Raw genomic sequence first — 23,425 nt, 5'->3', positions numbered from 1 at the left:
TCATTCCCTGTTGGGGACGGGGATGGTGATGTCATCAAATTCCACGATAGAGATGGGGTCGGGGACAAAGATGGGGATCAGGGATTGAGGTCGTCCCCCATCCCCACCCCATTATCATGCCTACTTATCTATGTATCATGCCATATCACTTTCTAAGATGCAATGTCGTACTATGTTTCAAAAGAGCGAATGAATTAGTAATATTCAATATGATTCGGCAATTTAATCTATCATGTATGTCATGATATGTACTCGACCTCATGTATCGTATGTTTTGATCACGATGAGTAGATACCAATCCAATCCAGGTAGTGGTCAGTGCATTGTTGTCAAGAATATCCTAAACTACTTGAGAAGAACTATGGATTCAGTCTTGGTATATGGCAGTGAAGAGTTGAGTATAAAGGGTTACATGTATATGTAATTTTTTAACTTGAGAACATGGAGTTTGTTATGTGTAAGTGATGTATTTTGACATTTATTCTAATCATTTTGTAACCGAATGACATAATGATTGTTGGGTTGTTATATTTTTAACACTTGGTAAAACTAACATTTATCGAGATAGGATTTTTCTCTCGTTTAAAACGGGAGTAATGTCTCTGATCCCCATTGATAAATATATACCGAGGAAATATATGCATGCTCAGATAATTGATAAGAGATATCATATGATTTATTTTATCAATATATTAGAAAATCAAGAAACTAGAGATTGGACATAACAAGAATGACAAATGGAATGTCTCATGTTCAATCTGGATGTCAAGAACAAAAGAATTAAATGTGTAAAGTAAAATCGACTACAAACCGGCAATTTGTTGTATCACTAATTCTCGTCATTCGGGTGACGGTGATATTGTTAAATACCACTCATTGTTTACAAATTATAACTATAAATACAAGATTTATATTTACTACCAACATGTCCAGAACCCATTGAATCAATCTTTGTACAAATCTGACCATGGAGTTTCAATAATTAAAATGTATAATTACTATATCTAATTTATACTAATTTAATCTAATTATTCAACATCCATAAATAATATAGATGGGATTGTCTATAATGATAGATAAATAAAAAATTTATTTAAAGATAAATAAAAATAAGATATTATTTATATCGGACATAAACTCGGTCGATCAGGGAGTAGTCTTAAAGAAAGAGTGATGGCATATGACAACTCTTAGACGAATGGTGGTGGTTTCATGCCTCTTCTTGTACTTTTTTTATGATGACATAGTGGATAAGAGCTTTTAGCTGATTCAATAATTAACCAAACAAATAGAGGCAACAAATACATCATCCATTGATTCAAAAATATGTATGTATGGATGGATGGATCATACATAGATTTTACATCTAACAAGTTACCCCAGTAAGTTTTACTTCATCTTCAACAACAAACAACCCAGGTTTCACTTTATACCAATCAACCTCTCACGTCTCATCATACACCAACTAAGAACCAATCTTCCAAAAAATCATCTACGGCCTCGACCCATTGTCCTTATTGCTCATTTGTGGAGTATACTGGCTTGTCGATGATGGTGAATACCCCGGTGCACTAGGCGAATACCCAGCACTCGGACTACAATAAACCCACACATAAATTAACATTAGCTTACCACGAAAACTGACATGAAACTTTAATGATCAAATACCCTTTTGACAAGGCAATCAATCTCATCGATATCTTGCAACAATTGCTAAGTTCTAAATAAGTAAATTCCAAGATCAATCTTTTCCTAGAAGAAAAAAAAACTTCCATCTTTTTGAGAGGAAAACTAGAAGAAGAGTTGCATTTTTTAAGGACCAAGGGAGTATCAAATATTGCCAGGAACCAAATGATAACCAAGACCAGATGAAAAGTCACCTGTACTGTGGTGAGCTTGGGCTGTAGTCAGGAGCCGCACCGGAGTTGTAAGGACTGCAGAAACACACAGATATCAATAGTGCCAAGATACAATTAAAATGAGGGTATGAACCTCACTTATGTTTTGATAATATGCATCAAAAAGGTATTGCCTCCACTTAAAAATAATTGAAAACTAGATAGGCAATGCTAAAATAATGACAAAATATAAGAGACAATATAACCTAAATAGGCTGCTATGCAACCCTAAAGGTTGGCCTCATGTTAGATTCCCCCAAGCTTTGCAGGTCACCCTGCTGGCAGGAAGAATCTAAAGTTTGTCCAGGCTGAATGGAGTGGTGCTTTATGAACCACATCAACTAGTTAAACAAAAGATGGCAGATACCACAGTTCCAGAAAAAAACGCTGTTATGCCAGTTAAACTGCTTTATGAGATTTGCAGTATAGTGAAGCACAAGATATATAGATGTACCTGCTGGGACTGTATGTAGGGCTTGAAGGAGAATAAGATGGAGACGTTGGAGAATATGATGGCGATGTGGGACTGCAAAAAGGAAGTTCACAACATTTAAAATTATAGTGAGGTAGGAACCACCTGTAAGACCTATGCCAAGTAACAAATCAACTATAGAAAAGAAAGCCAAGTTATCAACCGACTCAGAGAACATAAGCAAGCAGTACACTTCAGAGAGAAGAGATTGGCACTGGTACCTGTAGTTCGGCGATGTAGGGCTATATGGACTTGAAGGCGATAGTCTTGGACTACTAGGAGAATAAGCCAGTGACGGGCTGTACTTGGCTGATGACGGATTATAGCTTGGTGAGGTTGGACTGTAGCTAGGTGAAGTAGGACTGTAGCTAGGTGAAGTAGGACTGTAGCCAGGGGAAGTAGGGCTGTAAGCAGGTGAGGTGGGGCTGTATGATGGGGAGGTGGGGCTGTATGATGGCGAGGTGGGGCTGTATGATGGTGAGGTGGGGCTGTACGATGGCGAGGTGGGGCTGTACGATGGCGAGGTGGGGCTGTATGATGGCGAGGTGGGGCTGTATGCTGGCGAGGTGGGGCTGTATGCTGGTGAGGTGGGGCTGTAGGCAGGAGACGTTGGGCTGTAACTAGGCGATGTGGGTGAGTAACTCGGAGAGGTTGGGGAGTAGCTGGGAGATGTGGGGGAGTAGCTGGGAGATGTGGGGGAGTAGCTGGGAGAGGTGGGGGAGTAGGTAGGACTGGTTGGACTATAACCAGGCGAACTTGGACTGTATGTTGGCGAGGTCGGACTATAACCAGGTGATGTAGGACTATATCCAGGAGAGGTCGGGCTATAGCCGGGTGAGGTAGGGCTATAGCCAGGAGATGAAGGGCTGTATCCTGGAGAAGACGGACTGTACCCAGGTGACGATGCCGGAGAAAAGCCCATCCCACCAACATAAGGTGAAAATTGTGCATCATTAATCGGTGACAATCGTAGATTTGGGCTCAGCAGATAATTAGTGGGAGACATTGCACCATCATGGAAAGGAGTAATTGGAGAGCGGCCAGGTGTCATTCCAATGTCAAGACCATCCATATAACTTGGGAGCTGAACGTCAATAGCTTGCTGTAGCATTTGCTCGTTCAAATACAGAGCACAATCTCCTGTGCCTATAGGAGCAAGCTGGCCTAACATTATATTTTCAGTAACTCCTCGAAGGTAATCTGTCTCTGCATACACAGCAGCGTCAAGAAGAATGTCGACCGTTTCCTCAAATGAGCATCTCATCATTGGCCCTGTGTCATTCCTATTGATCCCATGACGTGTTATGGCCATAAGGTGACCACGATAGGTCATGGTATCACATAATATAGCCAAATGCCTATAATTTACATAGGAACCATCAAAAGAAATGACCACTCGAAGCTCGTCCAGCAAGGACCTCCGAACAGCTTCTATCCCAAGAACTTCAATCACCTCAATCAAATGATTACTAGTTGTTCTCAAGGCATCAACATCCTCATGTGTCATAACAGCCAACAGATTTACACCTTCAGTATCAAGCATCCATTCAACTTCTGGCTTGAATCCTTCATTCTCATCGAATTTGTTAACTTTGCCTGATTTAATGAACACCTTGTTAATATCAGGAATGCCACGTAGGGCCATTTCTGTCAGCATATTACTTTCGATTTTCTTGAGGAAGACGTCATCTTCAGCAGATTCATCTTGTAACTCGCCTTTGGGGGCCTCATCATTCATGATACGTATTCGCAGAATCAACTTCTCAGCATTGTCATCATTGAATATACAGGTTAAATCATCATCAAACTCGAGATTAATCTTCTCAGCAATATCAGCCATGCTCAACTTCTTATCAACCATCATCTCCCGATTTAACTCGATACGCAGTAGCCAAGGAGATATCTTATCTGGGTCAATTTCTTCATCTGGCATTTCATAGTATGATTTGACAAAATCAACATCCTCTTCTATAAGAGTAGTCATAGGATCCGGGTCATACCATACTTCAGTAGCTTGAGTCACACTACGCAGTGTCGTGTATTCCAGAGCACACTGAACATTCTTGGCCCTATCCTTTGTCTTGCTAACATCAGGTTTCAAATAGACAGATAGCGAAGGGGTTTTGATCTTTTTGGCAACATTAATAATTTCTCTCAATCTGGGAACACCAAGAGTGACATTCTTCGCACTCACACCAGCATAGTGAAAGGTGTTAAGAGTCATTTGTGTGGCTGGCTCACCAATAGACTGTGCGGCAACACATCCAATCATTTCTCCAGGTGCAACGAGCGACTGTAAAAACCTTGACTCTATCTCACCAATAACCCATTCAAATGCCTCACGAGTAAGCCTGTACTCACTCAACACCCTCTTGCTAGAAAATGTGCTACGAAGGAGAATGTTGAAAAAAAGAGTGGCATTCTTTTGAGCTTCAATGCTCAACTGATCATCACCAGGAACAACCCTTAGCCTCTCCTGAAGTTTATCAACAGCTTCCACAATTTCCATTGGGTGCATATCTGAAGGCCTCCTCAAATCGACCTTAAATGTCTTCTGTGCATTCCAAATAAGCCTTTTGAGATTCACAGGCATTGGCCACGAATTATCACCTGTAGTAGCAATCTCTGTTCCAAGCTGGACTCGATCAGCTTCAAGTTTTTGTACTTCAGCATCAAACACATTACGGAACTCCCTAATAGTTTTCAGATCCTCAACATGATCTGGCAGCATGTAACTTGGATTCCAGTTTTCGTCATCAATCTCATACCTAAAAAGTCGATCAAACTCCCCCTTCTTAATTTTGAGAGAATCAAGTTTCTGAGTCTCTATCCAAACTGCATCCATACCGTCTTCCCCATAAAGAAATTGGATAACATCCCCCAGAGAGTTCCTGACAGTACCATCATACTTCACCATGATATCTTCCATAGCTTTTACCAATCGCCGTTGAATATAACCAGTTTCAGATGTTTTCACTGCAGTATCAATCAGACCTTCTCTACCACCCATTGCATGAAAAAAGAACTCCTGTGGAGTTAGCCCTCGTAGATAAGAGTTCTCTACAAACCCACGACTTTCAGGTCCATAATCATCCTTTGTGAAATGAGGAAGAGTCCGATCTATGAAGCCATATGGAATTCGCTTCCCCTCAACATTCTGCTGTCCCACACAAGCAGTCATTTGTGATATATTGATGAAACTTCCTTTTGAACCTGCTGTGACCATAGCCTTGAGATTGTTGCTTTCTGATAAACTTTTCTGGGCACTACTTCCTGCGTCATCACGAGCCTTGTTCAGCACCTGAATAGAACAGTCTGTTAGTGGACTTAACAACATCTGTAACTCCAACTTTTAAAATCATAGAACAAAACCAGGTACCTGATTCACTCTATTTTCGAATGACTCCATCATGGTTCGACCAGGCTCTGCCTCCAATTGCTTATCTTGGGCAGCTCTAATAAGTTCTTTCACCTCGTTCTTGGCTTTGGAAATAGTTTCATTGATCGTTTCCATAGTTGCTGCATCAGCAATTGTGTCTCCAATACCGATGCTGAAACCTTGTTGCAAAAGCCAGTAGTTAACAAGCCACTGGGTATGTCCAAGGAACTTGCGAGCGGCATCTGGCCCAACCTCCTCCCTGTATTAGTGTAATAAAGATAGTGCTTACAATCATAAATTACACGCACACCAACTAATTACCAGGGAAAATATGCCAGTAGTCCAGAAAACACACCAGATGACATGTATAAGACTCCCCGTAGATGCACCGAGGGTTTTTTTACAAAGAGTGCCAGTGATAACCTCTCCCTTCTCTATTCGAACTTGGGTATCACCAGGTGTTAAATGTCCAGTTTCAGTTTCTGAATGCCAAGCTGCTGTCCTAATGAGATTAATCTGCTTTGGAATAATGAGATTGAACACCTGTTTTCCTGTCCATAGAGGTCTAGGTTTCAAAATGGTAGGTGTAGGTACTTTTCCATCAAAATCCTCCCACCACATCAATATGTTCATAAAAACATCCTGCATATTAAGCAGGATTAATTCACGGAAATATACAATGAAAAGACAATAACGCTTGATGCGCACCCCAACAAAGTATTGACAAGCTTGTAATTATCACCTTCTCAATGAAGGTATCTCTCTTGGTGACTTTACGGCAACCTAAGAGTGTATCCTGCACAATACCCATAACTGGCCGATTTGCTTGAGGCGAGACAATGCATTTAGGTACCATCATCAACTCCAGAACCTCTGCTCTTGTTTCAAATGACTGAGGTACGTGCATGTTCATTTCATCTCCATCAAAATCAGCATTATATGGTGAAGTGACTGATAAATTTAATCGGAAGGTGGAGTATGGCATGATCTTAATCCTATGCCCCATTATGGACATCTTATGCAGACTTGGTTGTCGATTAAAAAGCACAAAATCTCCATCATTTAAGTGTCGCTCCACCTGTATATTGACAAGAGCGTTAGGGATGACAAGTCGACAATGGTAAGTGTTCGAATGAGAGAGACTGTACAGTGAACAAGAACATCCAAATAAATCAGATGAGGGAAGTGAATAACAATATCACTCTACTGAAACTAGAACCACAAATACAAAGAAGGTGCATGCCTTGTATCCAAACTCCAGATGATGATCACTGCTTTTCTTCAAGTAGCGAAGATCAAGCCTTTGACCATCTTCCCTGATAATATATTTGGCTCCAGTTTTACCAGGTGGAGGATGGGGACCGTACTCAACGAGCTCCTTCAACCTAATGGAAAATGAAAAATGTGAGTCAACAACTAAATATCAAATAGGAAGAAGAAAGAGATGATGAAGTGGAAGAAGAAGAGTATTCCCATATGTGTGCAGACCTTTCTATGTTATAAGGAGTGACCGTCTCAGGATAAGTAAGATTTAAAGCAATACTCCATGGTACTCCCAGTTGATCAATGTTAATGGTTGGATCTGGAGTGATGACCGTTCGTGCCGAAAAATCAACACGCTTACCCATCAGGTTGCCTCTGATTCGACCCTCCTTTGCCTTGAGCCTACTGCATATTGATTTGATTGGGCGACCTGAGCGTTGTGTAGCCTGTGGGATAAGCAGAATTCTATGTTAGGGGGCAATTTAACAATACTAGAGTCACTTGTATAATTTGATATGAACAGAGACATATGGATACCCTTGGCTGGCCCGGAAGCTCATTGTCAAAATATGTGGCAACATGAAACTGCAATAACTGGGCAAATTCAGAGATTATGTGTGCAGGAGCTCCATTCCTCTCTTGCCTTCTCAGGTTCTCATTGTGTCTGATTATCATGGCCAGCTGATGAGTTAAGTCGTCCTGTTTCAGAAATGAGTAGAAGATAACAAGTGAGATGAAATCTAACAAGGTGTTCGGCAAGGAATTTGGATTAACAAGACGCTTGCAAGGTTTAGCCTTCTGTTTATTAAACATCGTGCTTAAACATTCCTCAAGACACACACACAGAGAAAAATGGAAGGGAGGATCTCCTTTCTTCCTTCCCTCCAGAATGAGGTATTCTGTTTGGGAGGAGCCTACATTAGCAGGGCCAAAGCAAAAAATCAAGAAACTTGCCTCACTCCGAGCCGAAGTATCCATCATCACAGATGGTCTGACTGGAGGTGGCGGTATTGGAAGGACCTGCAGGATCATCCAATCTGGGCGAGCATATTTGGGATTCAAGCCCAATAACATGCAGTCTTCATCACTTATCCGCTTTAATACGCTCAGAACCTGGAAAAGATTGATGCTTATGAGCCCCTACAAATAAATAAATAAAACACCACAGGTGAATATGTAAAATGTACTGAAAGTTCCAGAAGGATACTCTTTCGGCAGAGAGCTGTTGCTTTCTTTCAGCCGGCTCAGGAAGCTGTTCTGAATCATCACTTTTCTTCTTCTGAAGCTTGTATTCTGCAACCATTTTCATACCTTCAATGGTAATTTTCGGCTGCTGGGCCCCACAACCCCCTCGGCTCTTCTTAACCGGTTCATCAGTGTCCTGGTTTTGAGAATCAATCTCATCACCGCCTTCACATTTACTTTTGCTCTTGCACGCATCTAAGATCTTCTTAAGCCTATTTTTTGGGTTTCTTATTTTTTGGGCTTGCTTGAATTTATGATCCTCCTGTAGTATAAAAAACAGCAAATTTTGTTATGTGCCAGGGAGGGTCAAAAGCACAGGAAATTAGAGGAGTAGCTGGAGAAATAATGAGAGCATGCAGCTGAATGAGATCAAACAGAATGCAGAGATTAATCACAAAAAAAAAATCTTGACTTAAGAAGCCATCAACCTCCTTCAAAATGCACATGGTGACTGGTATCAACAGATTAGACATGATTTCAACAAAATCTAGAAAAGAAAAGAACTTGGAAAGAATAGAAAACCATATATGTTACTGGACCTCATTTCCTCATGAGCTTTCCAAACAATGCATACGATGCCAGAAATAGTTGTGTACACATTGCTCAGCTCTTGGCTTTTTATATATGGTTTCCCTTGGCACCAATATGGAAAAGTATAAACATAAATATAATATGCATTAATAGTTGAGATATCAAATTCCATTTATGATTGCAACTAATTAACGGCACAGCCAGTAAAGTTTGTCATAGAAAATGTTCAAAATCAGGCACAACGAAACTACTTGATAATGCGCCTTTATAGAGTCAACACGTCAGCAATCCAGCAAGAGACTAAGCAATATCTAATTATACAACAAATATATGCCCTATATGTCAAATGTAGGTTGATTACTATAATATAATAATACAACTAATTGTGCAGTAAAGTGTGCTTATTACAATACCACCACAACGATATAACTCTGCAAGCTTGCTCTCCTATCAAAACTGATTCACTTCTCCTAATAGGTAGATAGTATCTAGCTACATCAAGTTGTGCTTTCTATTTCAGAAATTATGTGGCATGCTTATTGGTCGAAAGCGCTTTTTTGTAAAGCAGTTACATCCACTATTCATTTCCAGGACAACTCTCATAATCATCTTATCAGCATTGCTCATCCCAGATGAAGTAAGGGCTACAGCCTTATCCAGAGTTTTGGCAACTAATTTCAATCTCCTATATAATCTGAGCAATGGCTTTCTTACAATTGGTGCAAGCAAGATGAGTAAAGGCTGATAGTCAGCGCAAATTTTAACATAACTTCAAACAATCAAGAGCTAGACATAGTGATGAAGAAAGTTCAACGTACTAGGTCATAGAACAACCCAACAGATAATAACAAGTCATATTTCAATTCAAGTTATATATCGAACTTTGGAAATGATGCAGTTCATGTTATTGAAGCTTCATCAATCTTTGATATCAGCTGCATAACCCCAAGAAACACAAATTGCACCCATGTAGAGTACCTCGTCTGCAAGGATTTTGGAGCAATTGAAGCACACGCATCTCATAATACTTAGTACGGTCTTCATAAATCCAATGTGAAACATAGGTTTTGCAAGCTCAAGATGCCCAAAATGACCAGGGCACTCAGCCATATTAGCCATACAAGTCTCACATTTCATCTTCCTATCAATGGTCCCAAGCCTCGGATCACTAAGCCCAGCTACCTTCGGCTTCCCCCTCTCTGTAGTTTCACCATGCTCTATATGCACAACAGACATTTGCCTCTGCAACAAGAAAAACAAACAACAATTAGCCATGATGATTTTTAAGTTGTTCTTCTCCCACAAATTCAGTATCAAAAAAAAAAAAAAACCTTCTCAACCAACAGAAAAACAAAATATGCATCTACTCGTTCAAATTCTCAACTCAAGACAAGTGATTTCGGTTCTCATTGACATCAACAGGTTTCTAGAAATATCTAAAAATTCAAAATCTATGTAAACGCACTGGACAACATATTACATAGGAACCCAATTGTGATCTCTAACAAAGAAACAACTACTCTTTTTGACCTTAACTTCTTAGCCAAATACCCATGAACCAAACAAATACCAACATCCACCAAAAAGACCAGACAAGAAAAGAACATAAACGGACAAAAAAGCGAACGAATTCCAGAATTTCGTCTAGAATGACAAAAAACAGAAAGGGGGAAATGGTTATTACAATTTCATCGGGACTAAGGATGCCGAACTGAACCAGCCGGACTTTTGCAACTTCTGCAGGAGAGTACGGGAACCGTATATCCATTGTCGTTGCTCTATTCACAGATCGGCGTAATTTTCAGGCCAAAATCAAAAAAATTAGGGTATTGAAACACCGCAAACAGAATCGAAGGAGCTTATATTTTTTTTTTGAATTAAGAATATGATTCGATCTACGGATGTGATTTAACAGTTGGATTGACTGCAAACTCGCAAAGGGTTTTTCACTTCACACACTCGTTCGAGAGGTTCCGTTTTCGCCCTCGGATTTACCGAAAGAGCGTAGTTTCAAGAAAGAATGGAGGAGGGTGGAGAAGGCTATTTATAGAAGGAGAGGGCGGCTCTGCCCTAGCTATTGGTTCGGGAGGTAGAAATTCCTATAATACCCTTCACAAAAGGGATAGATTTGGTCCTATGTGGCTCTGCTGTACCTTTTGGTTCCCATAATACCCCTGGTGTGATAACCATTGACTTCATACCATCCATCTCGGTCAATGCTATTTATGTCAAATTAATTGGTTTTGTTTTTCCAAGAAAATCGAAAAACAAGCGATCGAACAAATACAAAATCGAATAAAAGAAAACCCATAATCGGAAATTTGTTCAATTTCTTCTCTGTCGTAGTCGTCTTCGTCTTTATCACTACCACTGTCCATCATTGACTAAAAATCGACGCACAAAAGAATATCACATGGCATTCTTTGTCCGCAAATGCAAAAGCAAAATCGGAAGTGAGCGACGGGTTTCAGATCTAGGGTTTAAAGAGGAAGAACAACAAAATCAATCAAACTTTTGGAGCAGAATCACACTCGGGTTGTGCTTCTTGTTCCTTCGTCTCGTTCTTGCAAAAGCATAACGGAATGAAGCGGAAGATGGGCATTTGTGACGTTGGGGAGGTGGAATGCAAAAACAAGGAATAATATTTCGTCCCATAAAAGGTAAATGATTCATTACGTAATATCATACTAAACGATGTGAATAATCCCGTTCTCATTTCCGCTTTGAATTAAACTTCATCGATATAGAAAAACTTTCATTTCCATTTGCATGCTAAACTTTTAAATTGGATCAATTAAATGAGTTTGTGATCGGTTTAGCCCTTTCCAGTTTCCAGTGAGCGCTCGAATCTAATAAACAAGTTCGTCTTATTTTTAAAATTTTAAATTAAGATTACTGATTTGATTGACATTTTACGCTCTAATGCAATGAGAACATCTTTATTTTAATGTTTCGATTTATCTTCTGTCTCTGTTGATATAGTATGATTTATGTGGTTTTGATAAAGATAATGTTTTTACTTGAATACAAATATATTTGAAAATATCATAAAAATTTCAAAAAATATATCGATATTAATATTAAATTAACTATTTAAAAGTTATTGTTTTTTATATAATTTATTTAATTCAATTTTTTTTTATAATTTAATTTATGATTAATAATGAAGTAATTTATTTTTTGCTTAACAATATAATGTTTATAAAGATAATGATTCTGCTAAAACTCAATCATAATTCTAATTATATTTTTAGAAAAATTATATTTCAAATAAAATGTTTATCATGTATTTGATTATGTTTATATGCAGTTAGTTATATGAATTCAAAATAGAGCTTTAATAAGATGTACTTGTGCACAATTTACTTGTAATCTTAAAATTTAAGTAATATGCATTAATAAATAGTGTTTCATACATAAAAAATGATTTTTAAGAGTTTTTGTCAAATGCTTTATAATATAGTATAGGTTACTAGAGTTTATGCTATATACAATATACATTATAATTATTCAATTCTACAAAAAGAAGTCAACTCAATAGAGTATCAATGATAGTTTGATTTTGTCAAAAGAAAATTTGAATTGGAGTTTTAATAAGATCCATATGGGATTCGATCTGCCTCAATAAATATCGTATCGATTAAAAACCAACGGTCTAATCTAGACTGATAATGTCATGGTCTAGTCCCTGACATATTTAGTCCTTTCGAGGTCCAGTCAAGATCGAAAGGACTGGTCCTTTTACTCATCTATATAACAGCGTTATATTTTTATCACATTTTCATTTCAGTGAAATATACTTCATTTTTGCTAGTTGAGATCCTGGTAAGGGTACTACGTTTAAAGTGAATGGACAAAGTGTAAAACCATTTTCGATCCCTTGATAATTATGCAACAACATTCTGAGGTTGTTCGTTTTGAAAACTGAAAAGCATGAAATTTGTGGGCTTTTAGTAAAGCCAAATTGTGTGTATATATTCTTTCTTTTAGATTTAGCATTTTAATTTTTTTACCCACATTTTGAAAACCACAAATTAACCGAAAAATCAAAATTTCAAATCGCTTTGCCGTCTATTATATTAAGACAATAGGTCCCGTTCTAACGGTCCGCCTTTATTCATCTATACCAGCTGCCACGCGAACTTTTTGAGTAGGGCGTTGGAGGTCCCATTCCTCACGCCTAGACTACAGTAGTAGTATAAAAGTGATAGAATCATTAAGTGATAGTGTAACACGTCTTGCATTCCTATACCCACAATAAAGGCTTCACTGCCATAGTTGGGGTTCTTACGAGAGCTTGGAATTACACCCTAGAAGGAGTGGAATTTCCATTCCACCTATCCGCATCATATCTCGCTGTCATGCACCCTTCTTTCTTAAGTATAACTTTCCTAGTTATAACAGAAAAAGTACAGCTCAACCTATTCTTGAAATAAACAACTCGCACACATTTAGAAGTAGAGGGGAAAATCACACAGACGTATATACAGGGGGTGTGGATTCTTCCTCTCCCGAGTTGATTTAAGATTCAACTAAGATGTAAAGGATGTTAATGTCACCATCTGGGTTTCAAATAAACCATGTATTTTTGGTGTAATTATTGCAAAAAAAAAATGGTTGATGTATAAAATTTCAATTTTATAAAATCGTTCAACATAATTTTGTGAAATATGAACTTTTGTTACCATAAATTTTGGTTTATAAAATGTGGGGATTAAGAGGCTCTCATTATATAGTACAAAATAAAATATAATTATTTGGTAATTATTTACAACAAAATTAAGACGCTAAATGGTTAAAAGAGGCGCAAGATACAAAATCATTCAAAGAGTTTTAGAATCATTAAGGAGTATACTTTTTTTTACCAAACAAAATTTATCTCTTAACGATTCAGTGGTTGCATCTTAATGAAACTATTAAATAGTTGTCTATTAATAGAATTATTAAGAAGTAAACCCTAAAGAAACAGGCTCATTTAATGCCGACAAGAATCAAGAAGACAAGGTACTCGAGGCAGTAGCCATTTTTTATGCAGAGGCAGACGAAAAGACTTCATCTTTTCAAATCGAACGCCTCCTCCCCTAACTCTTTTTGTTTGCTATAGCTGAACCTTCAGCGCCGGCGCCGACCTGCCCCTCGTACACCGTCGTTTCTTCACCAGAACAGGTAAAGTCAACCTGTCGTACCCATCCCTTCTCCACCTATTCACTGTTCGATAACCTAGTCACCCAGTACCTAAGCCTAACCATGGTCATTACAAAATCTAAACCCAGGCGCCGACAGGAACTAAGTCACGAGCCGAATGGAGAACCATTCGAAGCATCCATGCACCATCATCAACCTCGCCGGATAACTCGGAGTCGATCCACCTTCAAGACCAAACCTATGACTCCCAAGGAAGGAACCTATATTGATATTACGGCAGATGATGAGGAGGAGTTCATTCCACCACCAGGGTTCGAATGGCACTCACATGGTCAAGCTGAAGATGGTACAAAACTACAAACCCACTATGGTCTTCACTTCAGCAATGATAAAGATAACTTCAGTTGGACGGTGGTCCGTTTTTGGGGACATCATCCAGATTCTCGATGATAGAAGTGGGGTCACAAGTCCAAGTGACAAAAAGGATACAAACAACAAAAGCAAAATGCGTAGAGATACTTGTGGAGGTTCATCGGCAAAGCCAGAACCTTGTGCTTGTGAGCGCAATGGTTGTTGCAATATTGCTGAAAATGATTCATATCCAGAAGATCAAAATGGCCTAAATCTTGAAGGTTTATTATCGCGAAAGAAACCTTTTCGGCCAATGGTGGAATTAGAAGATAACGGGAATCATGAACTTGCTGTAAGCAATGTGCGTGATCGTGATTGGGGCTTCTTGATACAGTTCTCGTAGGTGGGATTTTTATGAGCTTATTGACGATAGTAGTGCTAGTTTTGTACGTGGGTTCTTGATAACGTTTCCTGAACTCAGGATCCGTATGCGGTAATGATTTATCTTCAAATTGTGATTTAGATTGCATTAGAATGCTTGTTCTGAAACTGGTAGCTAGTTTCACATATTTGCATTAAACAATGAACAAGTAGAATGAGTTATTTCAAGGATCTGATTTTGGCTGTAACAAATTCGGAAACACTTGACTATTTGATGTCTTAACAAGCAAATGTTAGAAGGAGAGTTAAGGTGAGAAGCGTAAGAAGGGATCTCCACCCTTGAATGCATATTAGGATGAGATGTGTCCGATCAGTCCCGTTTCAAACTTGATTCATGGGTGAGTTTGAAATTAAAGGTGATCATGGGTCCAGATCTATTTTTACGCTTCTCAACTTAACTCTCTTTCTCACACGATTCTTAGCCGTGTTTTTTAGGGTAACTTTCTGCTCTTGCCAGTTGCCAGCCCTTGAGAAACATAGACTTAAACACTCATTCAAAGAAAGATTAAAGGTCACATGTTGAGTTGCATAGAAGAAAAAGAGACATCAATTCAAGAATACTTAATATTTTATAAATAAAAGGTTACTTTCAGGTGATATTACACTTCCAATTGGTTCCCTTTAGCAAAGTTCTGTTTCCACTGGGGGTATGCCCCAATAATGTTCTATCCTACTCAAACTTTACATTTTCACTCTTCCCTATTGTATCCTATCAAACCCTTCATGTTACATAACTTCAAGACTAACCTGTATATGCAAGCAAGAATCTTGAAAATGTTTTAATCATTGTTTCAGGATGAATCAAATTGAATTGAATCGAGTCGAAGCAAACCTCATATGAACAACCACAGACCACAGTAGCCAGCCATGCTGCAGGATCTTCTTCTACAATTAGTTGAATCAATTCCACAGTCATCGTCTGTTAAACATCTGTGATAATGGCGCAAGTCTGGGACATGGCAGATGCTCTCAATCTGTTGACCATCGTGTCCAGGGTTCAATAGATTCGCTGGGCAGACTTGCATAGACATAGCACTAGCTTGTTTCTTTTGTGTTTCAACCTGTAATAATTAAGAAGAGCTATTTTGTTAATTGAGCTTATACGGAAGTTACAAACTAACCTTTTGTGATGGATGGTGGTGGTCGGCAGTGGGTGGAGTTGGTGGTCATAGGGTAAAACGGTCTTCTTGTTCTCAATGGAATTGAAATCCTTGGGTACATGGAAGGAGAGGACGATTCCTTGATTTATGGATTTCAAAAACATTTGATGCATTCCATTCCACACCTTTAAGTGAACCAAATGATGGAATGGAATTTGGTCAACTGATATCACCATTCCAATTCTACCCCTTTAAACAGTCTGGAATTTGGTCAACTGATATCACCATTCCAATTCTACCCCTTTAAACAGTCTGCCTCTGGTGTTAAGGGGCAGACCATTTAACACCGATGCAGTTCAGCACCGGAGGGTAGGTCATATGAAGGTCATTGAGTTAAAAGCAAAATTCCAAAGGTCATGCTTCTAATTGAAAGATCATTTAAGGTTATTTAACTACATGACCCTGCTTAAGGACCATAATCAGTGAAGTTGAATTACCAAAATAGATCTGAAAAGTCGCTTGTTATAAAATTTGCACCTTGATGGAGGTCCAGTTACTGGGGATGTATGTATCAGGAAGCCTTTCATGCCAATCACTTAAAACAGGAAGAGGGTGCCCTTCGGTTGTGAAGACATAATTGCGACCCATCAAAGCTGAATCATTGAAGAGAAGATATAGATACTTGCACCTATTGATGAAATAAAAACTTCAGAAACAATTTCAAATGCTATATGGAAAACTTCTACCTCCCCTGACCCATGAAAATTGTATCATTTCACTGCTTGTCAAATATTTAAATACACGTGAATAACAGAAAAATTAAGGAACATTTTTCGACAAAGAAATATAAGTAGTTATAACCTGAGAACCTCCTTGAATGTAAATGCTGCAATTTTCACGAGACAAAAGGAGTAGGCTAGCAGGTTCTTGTTGTTTCAAGTAAAAAAGCAGATACTCTTTTTCCATTCAAAGAGAAAGGTATCGTTTCGACTTTTAAGGTAGTCGGGTCGACTTCATAAATTGATACAAACTTCTTAAATTATCAAGAAACATTTTGATACATGTAGTAAACCTTACAAAACATACCCACTAATAGTAATACGTTAATTAAAAGATGCCAAAGAAACCCATATTTAATTTTGGATTTGAAAAATAAAAGGTTTGACCTCAAAATTCAATTTTGCAACTCTTTTGGAAAGGAGGGAGCATATATTGCAAAGAAAAAATGCATGTAGCAGTATGTCTGCAGTGTTCTTACGTTTCAGCCAGGAAGAAACTATGCTGGTGATCTTCTAATTGCATAGTTGTTACATCTTTAACACTTGCAAATCCACCGTCAACTTTAGTGTGTAAATTAAGGGAATCTACAATCGCTTCACCAACTTCCAAGTACCAGGGGTCTGGTAGAAAGAAATAGATAACTTATCATCGGAAACAATATTATAAGGCTAGGGAACTGTTGGGTCCCATGGAATTAGTAATATTATCCACATATTGAGTCCTCTTCCCCTCTCCAAACCAAGATGTTCATGAATGGCATTTCTTGGTTGATTAGCTATATGTAATCATAAGAAGGCTTCCATCAAGCTCAAAGTGCAATCTTAAACTACTTTCACAATAATCATGGGGGTACATTTCACAATAGAAGCAGAGGTTTAGTAGTAGAAAAAAGAGTTCGATGACCTACTCCCTGTATCCCATGAAAAAGTTATAGTGTTTGGCTATTTGTTAAATACCCTTAAATATGGATAAAATAAGAGAATTGTGTAGATCTATATCAATATCATTACTTTCTGGTGATGATGATAATGCACACAGAAATATTACTAGAAAACTTCCCAAAAACTAGAGCGTTGCATTTTCCATGTGACATCCGAAAATGGGAATCACTGAAATTTTCATGGGAGGACGTATTACTTATGGGCTAAGTACACACGTGCACAATTGAGAGCATTATTACTTCTAAAAGAAAGAATGAAACAAACAGTAGCAAACCTTTTGTTGCCTGATACAAGTAATATGTCGACTCTGCCAACTCTGGACGTAGAGGATAATATTTTTCTGTAGGGTGCACGATCTGATGATCCAAGAGATATCTGAATAGTTTCAAAATTTGCCATTATTTTCATCCGCCAGTTTGTAGGTTTAGGATAGAAGTGCAGAAAGCAGTGGAAAATGAGGCACAAATTGTAACACATTAAAGGGTTGAGGCTTCATACCTCTCTGGAAGCACTCCAAATTTTTTCCACACATGAAAAAATTCACGATGTGTTAAATTAGCTGCTGCAAGATCCCCAACAAGAACCTAATAACAAGACTAATTATAAGAAAGTGGTGTAGTCACCAATGTTGTGGGATGATGTTTCAAGTGTCACTTACCTGTACACCGGGCCAAAATGCTTGAAGACTTGTAAGTTGCCAGTAAGTTGCTCTTCCTGTTCTCATATCAGCTTCATGATACCTACAATGAAGAGTTGGATACTCTAAATTATGTTCCATATTTGACCAAGTAGGATAGGGAGTTTCCTTGGTATGCATAATATGCTTCTTATCTTGTTAGGCTCTCTACATTCTCTTGTAACTCTGTTGCATATATGTGGCCTATCATTGTGTTTTCTAGATATGTTTCCCTTCCTTTTATGCTAGCCAGGGGTGTTCTTGGAAACATCTGTCTCGTGGGACAGAGGTTAGGTCTGCATACATCTTATCCCCTAGACCCTACCTTCGGGTGGGATATATTGGGTCTGTTTGGTTTGGTTAATTTGGCCAATGTCTATAGTCTATGAAGCAGCAGCAATTCAAACATGCTTATCTTACATATGCAGTCTAACATTTTCTACAGATGTAGGAACCATTACAAGTTTCTAGCTGGTTCTTTTTCCAACTGTTAGTTCACCAAAACCCTACAGTGACTTGTGCCATTTTCACCATGCCCCTATACTATAATACCCATCTTATATGTGAAAAAATAAATCAGCAGTCAACGCACAACATATTTGAAGTAAGCACCCAAATGATATCTTAAAGCACCAAGTGGGTGATTTTTGACCAGGTCTTATGCAGCAAGTGCAACTGTGATCCTTATTTTCTTCTTTCCTTAAAGATGATTCAGCTGATGTTTAAGCATTATGAAGTCCCTGCTTTTCTAGTTAATCCATAGGTGAAATTTAACTTCTATGTAATAGATCAGTGTTTGATCTTTGAACCAGCAATTTTCATTATTAGTTCTAAAAGTGCATCCGTAAATTCAATGCATCCTAGCTGATCCGAAATTTAAGATGCATCATTTTGGAAAAGGATGTGCTATTAGGTGTCAAACTTTGAGCTGCATTGCAATAAGCCTAGGAGTTTAAAGCATTTGAGCTAGAATTCTAATGGAATCCTTCGATTCTCAAAGAGAAAAAAGAAGAAAAAGAAGAGTTTCCAGCATACTCATCTTACAGCGACATTTTCTGCATATGTAGGAAACAGCAAAGATTCTAGTTGGCTCTTTTACATATTTAACATGTGTTAAAAAATATAAATGATGAATAGCAATTGCTAGTCGCTTATCAGGTGTCAAAGTTGGTGCTACATTGCGACATGCCTAAAAGTTCAAAGCAGCCGTGTTTCAATTATAACGACACACTTCAAGTTTCAAATTGAAAAAAAAAATTGGGAACGAGACTTTTCAACATTCTTGAAAGGGATCAAGGAGAAACAAATTCAACCTTATGAGGGAGCACCAAAATAACAGTAATTACTTTGATAAGGAGAAAATAAGAAAACCATTACCATGAACCGTATCTGAAATATTTCTGCACACCAAGATATGCTGTCTGGAACATCCGCCAAAATTCCTCTTTTCCAAACAGAATGTGAGCTTTGATTAAATACTCGTAAAAAGAATCAACCCCTGTTACAAATAAATCTAGCATCAGAATATAGAAAGAACAAGATCTAAAATCAAAGATAGAATCGTTAAATCCCTGCATGATCAAGATTATTATTCATTACCAGAAGAACATAGGTAGAACAGAACGTACCAGCACCAATTCCGGAGGAGTATTCGATCCATTCTCCAGTTGCTACATCCAGTGTAGTTCCCAGAAGGTTTAGAGAACTCCGCATACCCCACAACTTACGAAGAGCACGCAAAGCTGCATGTTCAAATCTCGCATCACCAGTTAACCGCGATAATGCTCCCATTTCAAGAATAAGTGATCCTGAATTCACATAAAAAAATAGCTCATACAGGAAGCCCTAGACGCATTAGTTTGAATATTAAAAAGTTTGATCCCTTACCACAACCAGAAGTGCTTGTTTCGGTAGTCTCATCCTCCATAATGCCATACTGCCCAAAGAATTTTGCATTCAGTGAGGTGTCATAAATCTCATGAAATTACTATGTGAAGGATGAAAGGTTTTTTAGTAATATGAGAGAAATACCTTCAAGTTAATCCAGGCATAAGGCAAACTAGTGGGTGTATTAAAAGCTGGTAAAAAACGCCGTCCTAAATCTTCAGCCAAAACAAGGAGCTGATTGTTGTAAGTACCTTGAATCAACCTGTTTGTAGAATCAGTTGCAAGAATATGAGCAGAGACAAGTCCTCCAAGAAGTCTTATGTTGCACTACACAATAACGATCAAGGGGATTACACACCACAAAAGCATTCCAATTCAAATTGGCTATAGTAAAGATCAATCCTTTATGAAGCTTAGAGAGCATGCAAAATTACCAGCCACCTCAACTTGCAACAATTTAGTCATGAATAAACTTTTTGGAGGATTATCCCGCTTTATATTACTGATACCCAACAAAAACTAGAAATGAATATTATTCTATGCAGAAATATATGTTTTTTCAATTGAAAATATGAAACTGAAGTTCACTTCAGAAAATAGACTTTTGCTTGGTCATCCTTGAAAGGTAATTATCATCACGATGGGGTACGAGGAAAAGGAAGTCAAGTTTAAGCTACAAAAACAAATTATACCAAATGGATTCAAGTAAATGTGTTAAGTACCTCAAAAAGATTAATCCTTGCATCAACATCAAACGATAGATTTTCTGAAAGCCATATAACTGCCTTTTCGAATTCTGTGTTGTTACCCAATATTACAAGACTGCAAGAAAAAGAGAAGCAAGCAAAAAGCTTACTAGCATCAGTTGGAACAAGAAGGTAGGCTGACCAATGTAAGGAGAACAAGATATTGATGGCCCAAACTTTATGAGGATTAAAGAAGCATATAGTACCTGGACAATGATTCAACAAGCGTAAGTGCTGATCCATTGTATCCTTGGGGTAAGTTTTCAAGCTAAAAACGAAAAAGAAGGAAGATTAGCTTTCACCGCAGGTTATGTATTGATCATCACTGGACTAGCTGAAGATGTTACAACCTTCAAATTCCCAAGCTCACTAAGAGAGTCGGTGAAAGTTTTGGTCATGGGTTTTAATTCATCATGCTGCAAAACCATGAATAGATTAGTATATTACTTTGGATGAAAATCGCACCGAGTCTTCAAAGAAGAACATGTGTTGATAGAAGGTTGGGTACTTACAGGAAATGCATATACCATATAGTTGTCATATGCATGATAAAACCTGTAAAAGAGGAAACACGTCACAGCTGCTAACAAGTTCTCATTCATTACCATGATGACTATGATACAACACCAAAAATGTTAATGGAAAAACGATAAAAGTAAGATGGAACACCTTCAATCATGCTTTATCTGTTGTAAATGATTTTACATCTAGTATTCTATAAGAAATTATTCTTTTACCTGAAAAACAGTCACCTTAACCATTTCAAAGCCGAAAGCAGTTACTCCATACTTTTAAGGGATTTCCCAGATTTGCCTCACCAAAATCAGTTTCCTACAACTGTTCTTTTTTCTCAGTATAAATATGCATCACTTCGTATGTAGAATACACATATACTCTCTCTGCAATTCTCTGCTAAAGTTTCATCTTTCTGTAATTGTATCTCTACACTTTCCTTATGATATACATGTCACTTCTTGCAGGGTTCGATATGATTTATTTTTCTTCTATTTCCTAAGCTATATTAGCTTAAAGGAGTCTACTGAATCTTGGAGGATTACTAAATTGTTTTTCAGGAATAGTGTTGACTTAAAGCACTGTAGGCTATATCATTCATGTGATAATAGTCTTGGAGTTCACAGAGCCTTACGTTACCAACAGATAGTACTCCCCAAGTTCACGTCTTCCTTTTTAAAACAACGAAGAGAATGAGTTTTTGACATGCTGCCATGTAGCCCTGTGTCACCGGTCAAGTAGCCCTACATGCATCAAACTGAAACAAATGACCTCAGCCATATACTCCAACGTGCATCAAGCACAATGATGGTGAGTTTTAGTTTTAATGTTATCCTTATATGGAACTGGGTATAAGAATTGCATGGTTCTTTATATGAGATTTTGAGATAAAACAGTTTGATGCCATTATTGGCAAAAAGGGTGGATTTCTATCATGATTATATCATGTGTGGAAATAAGGGTGGCATATCAAAGAGCTGAGTATATTGGGATCTGAGATGACCTTTTACTAGGAAGGTCTTGCTTCTGGGTGGTCATCTACTGGGATGGCCTTGCTTCTGAGTGGTGTGCATAATGTTATGAATTTCGGACAAATGCAATGAGTTGTGAAATTTGGGTTGTGACCACATTCATATTTATCGTATCCTTGTGATGTGATGACCTTGAGTTATCGCATCTGTGTGATGTGAGGACTTGGGTTATCACATCCTATTGAAGTGATGAAGTAAACTTGTTATTGTTTTAAGGACGAGAGGGGCTCTGGTTGACCAGAGGGCCTCTGGTTGGTCTCTGGTTGGTCTGGCTTTTGAATGGCTTTGCTTCTGGTTGTTCATTTGAACCTTGGAAAAAGGAACCAGAGGGGCTCTAGTTGATCTTAATGTTAACCAGAGGGTCTCTGGATATATTTGAAACCCAAATCTTTGAGTATTAAACATTTTCTTGACCCAGAGGCTCTGGATAAACGAACCAAGAGGCTCTGGTTGACGAGAGGGGCTCTGGTTGGTCTTGCCTCTGGGTCTGGGCTTTGATGCGATGAAGTGTGTTGTGATCGCACCAGTATGTTGCGATGAGATGGGTTCCTGCACCAGTGTGTTGCGAGGAAATGGGGTTGTCTAACCCAAGGTGTCATGAGGAAAATATGGTTTGTTTTTGAGTTCGTGTGTTATGCGATAAATGGGTATTTTGTGGTTTGATGTGGCAAAAGAGGATTATTTTGTCAACACATTATATTTACAAATTTGAGTTTTATAAAAGGGTTTTGGTGGGGCTGTGGTTGGTAAGACCAGAAGGAAGGCCTCCTCTGGTTGACCCTTGCTTTTGGTTGGCCTTGCTTGTGGTTGGCCATGCTCTGGTTGGTAAGACCAGAGGGGCTCTGTCCTTGAGGATCAGACGAGCTCTGGTTGGTCTTGCTCTGTATGATGCAAGTTTTACCCATGAAATATTTTTCAAGATATTGGGTATAAGTATAACTCTGAAGAATGACTCTTCATACTTGTAACTCTGAAGTGAACTTTGAAGTATAACTCTAAAGAATGACTCTTCAGACTTGTAACTCT

At 38.2% G+C, this 23,425-nt stretch overlaps 2 protein-coding genes across 3 annotated transcripts in view; both read right to left on the bottom strand.

Annotated features, from left to right (window-relative positions):
- Window positions 1-1,253: 1,253 nt before the first annotated feature.
- LOC112511088 (DNA-directed RNA polymerase II subunit 1) lies at window positions 1,254-10,780 on the bottom strand. The gene is made up of 14 exons (XM_025116501.1): window positions 10,473-10,780; window positions 9,767-10,030; window positions 8,220-8,519; window positions 7,967-8,125; window positions 7,550-7,711; window positions 7,238-7,458; window positions 6,993-7,134; window positions 6,492-6,827; window positions 6,105-6,391; window positions 5,750-6,008; window positions 2,592-5,671; window positions 2,353-2,424; window positions 1,881-1,934; window positions 1,254-1,595 (listed from the first exon to the last, which is right to left on the bottom strand). The coding sequence occupies exons 1-14, from the start codon at window positions 10,554-10,556 to the stop codon at window positions 1,493-1,495; spliced, it is 5,523 nt and encodes a 1,840-aa protein (XP_024972269.1). The 5' UTR covers window positions 10,557-10,780; the 3' UTR covers window positions 1,254-1,492.
- Window positions 10,781-15,309: 4,529 nt separating this feature from the next.
- Window positions 15,310-23,425, bottom strand: part of LOC112511101 (alpha-mannosidase I MNS5) — a 10,492-nt gene continuing 2,376 nt past the window's right edge. Inside the window, exons 2-15 of one of the 2 annotated variants that reach the window (XM_025116535.1) lie at window positions 21,368-21,410; window positions 21,206-21,271; window positions 21,062-21,123; window positions 20,832-20,931; window positions 20,254-20,436; window positions 20,110-20,158; window positions 19,851-20,030; window positions 19,600-19,720; window positions 18,205-18,286; window positions 18,045-18,130; window positions 17,821-17,921; window positions 17,084-17,225; window positions 16,363-16,513; window positions 15,310-15,786 (exon numbers count right to left, since the gene is read on the bottom strand). In XM_025116535.1, coding sequence (XP_024972303.1) covers window positions 15,559-15,786; window positions 16,363-16,513; window positions 17,084-17,225; window positions 17,821-17,921; window positions 18,045-18,130; window positions 18,205-18,286; window positions 19,600-19,720; window positions 19,851-20,030; window positions 20,110-20,158; window positions 20,254-20,436; window positions 20,832-20,931; window positions 21,062-21,123; window positions 21,206-21,271; window positions 21,368-21,410 — 1,594 coding nt within the window. In that variant the 3' untranslated portion in view covers window positions 15,310-15,558. Of the gene's footprint in view, window positions 15,787-16,322; window positions 16,514-17,083; window positions 17,226-17,820; window positions 17,922-18,044; window positions 18,131-18,204; window positions 18,287-19,599; window positions 19,721-19,850; window positions 20,031-20,109; window positions 20,159-20,253; window positions 20,437-20,831; window positions 20,932-21,061; window positions 21,124-21,205; window positions 21,272-21,367; window positions 21,411-23,425 lie in introns of both variants that reach the window. The other variant, XM_025116536.1, reaches the window with a different exon arrangement.

The sequence above is a fragment of the Cynara cardunculus genome (genome assembly GCF_001531365.2).
Source record: "Cynara cardunculus var. scolymus isolate 2C chromosome LG 4, CcrdV1, whole genome shotgun sequence".
Lineage (NCBI taxonomy): Eukaryota > Viridiplantae > Streptophyta > Magnoliopsida > Asterales > Asteraceae > Cynara > Cynara cardunculus.
The sequence above is the reverse complement of the archived record's forward strand: the minus strand, read 5'-3'. Positions and strand labels throughout refer to the sequence as shown.

Bases quoted from the DNA above. Each gene is read 5' to 3' on its own strand.
- LOC112511088 (XM_025116501.1), bottom strand. From the start codon at position 10,556: ATGGATATACGGTTCCCGTACTCTCCTGCAGAAGTTGCAAAAGTCCGG. The intron at 8,126-8,219 runs GTATCCTTCTGG...AATCTTTTCCAG, and splicing joins AACAGCTCTCTGCCGAAAGA to GTTCTGAGCGTATTAAAGCG. The intron at 7,459-7,549 runs GTATCCATATGT...CTTATCCCACAG, and splicing joins AGCTTCCGGGCCAGCCAAGG to GCTACACAACGCTCAGGTCG.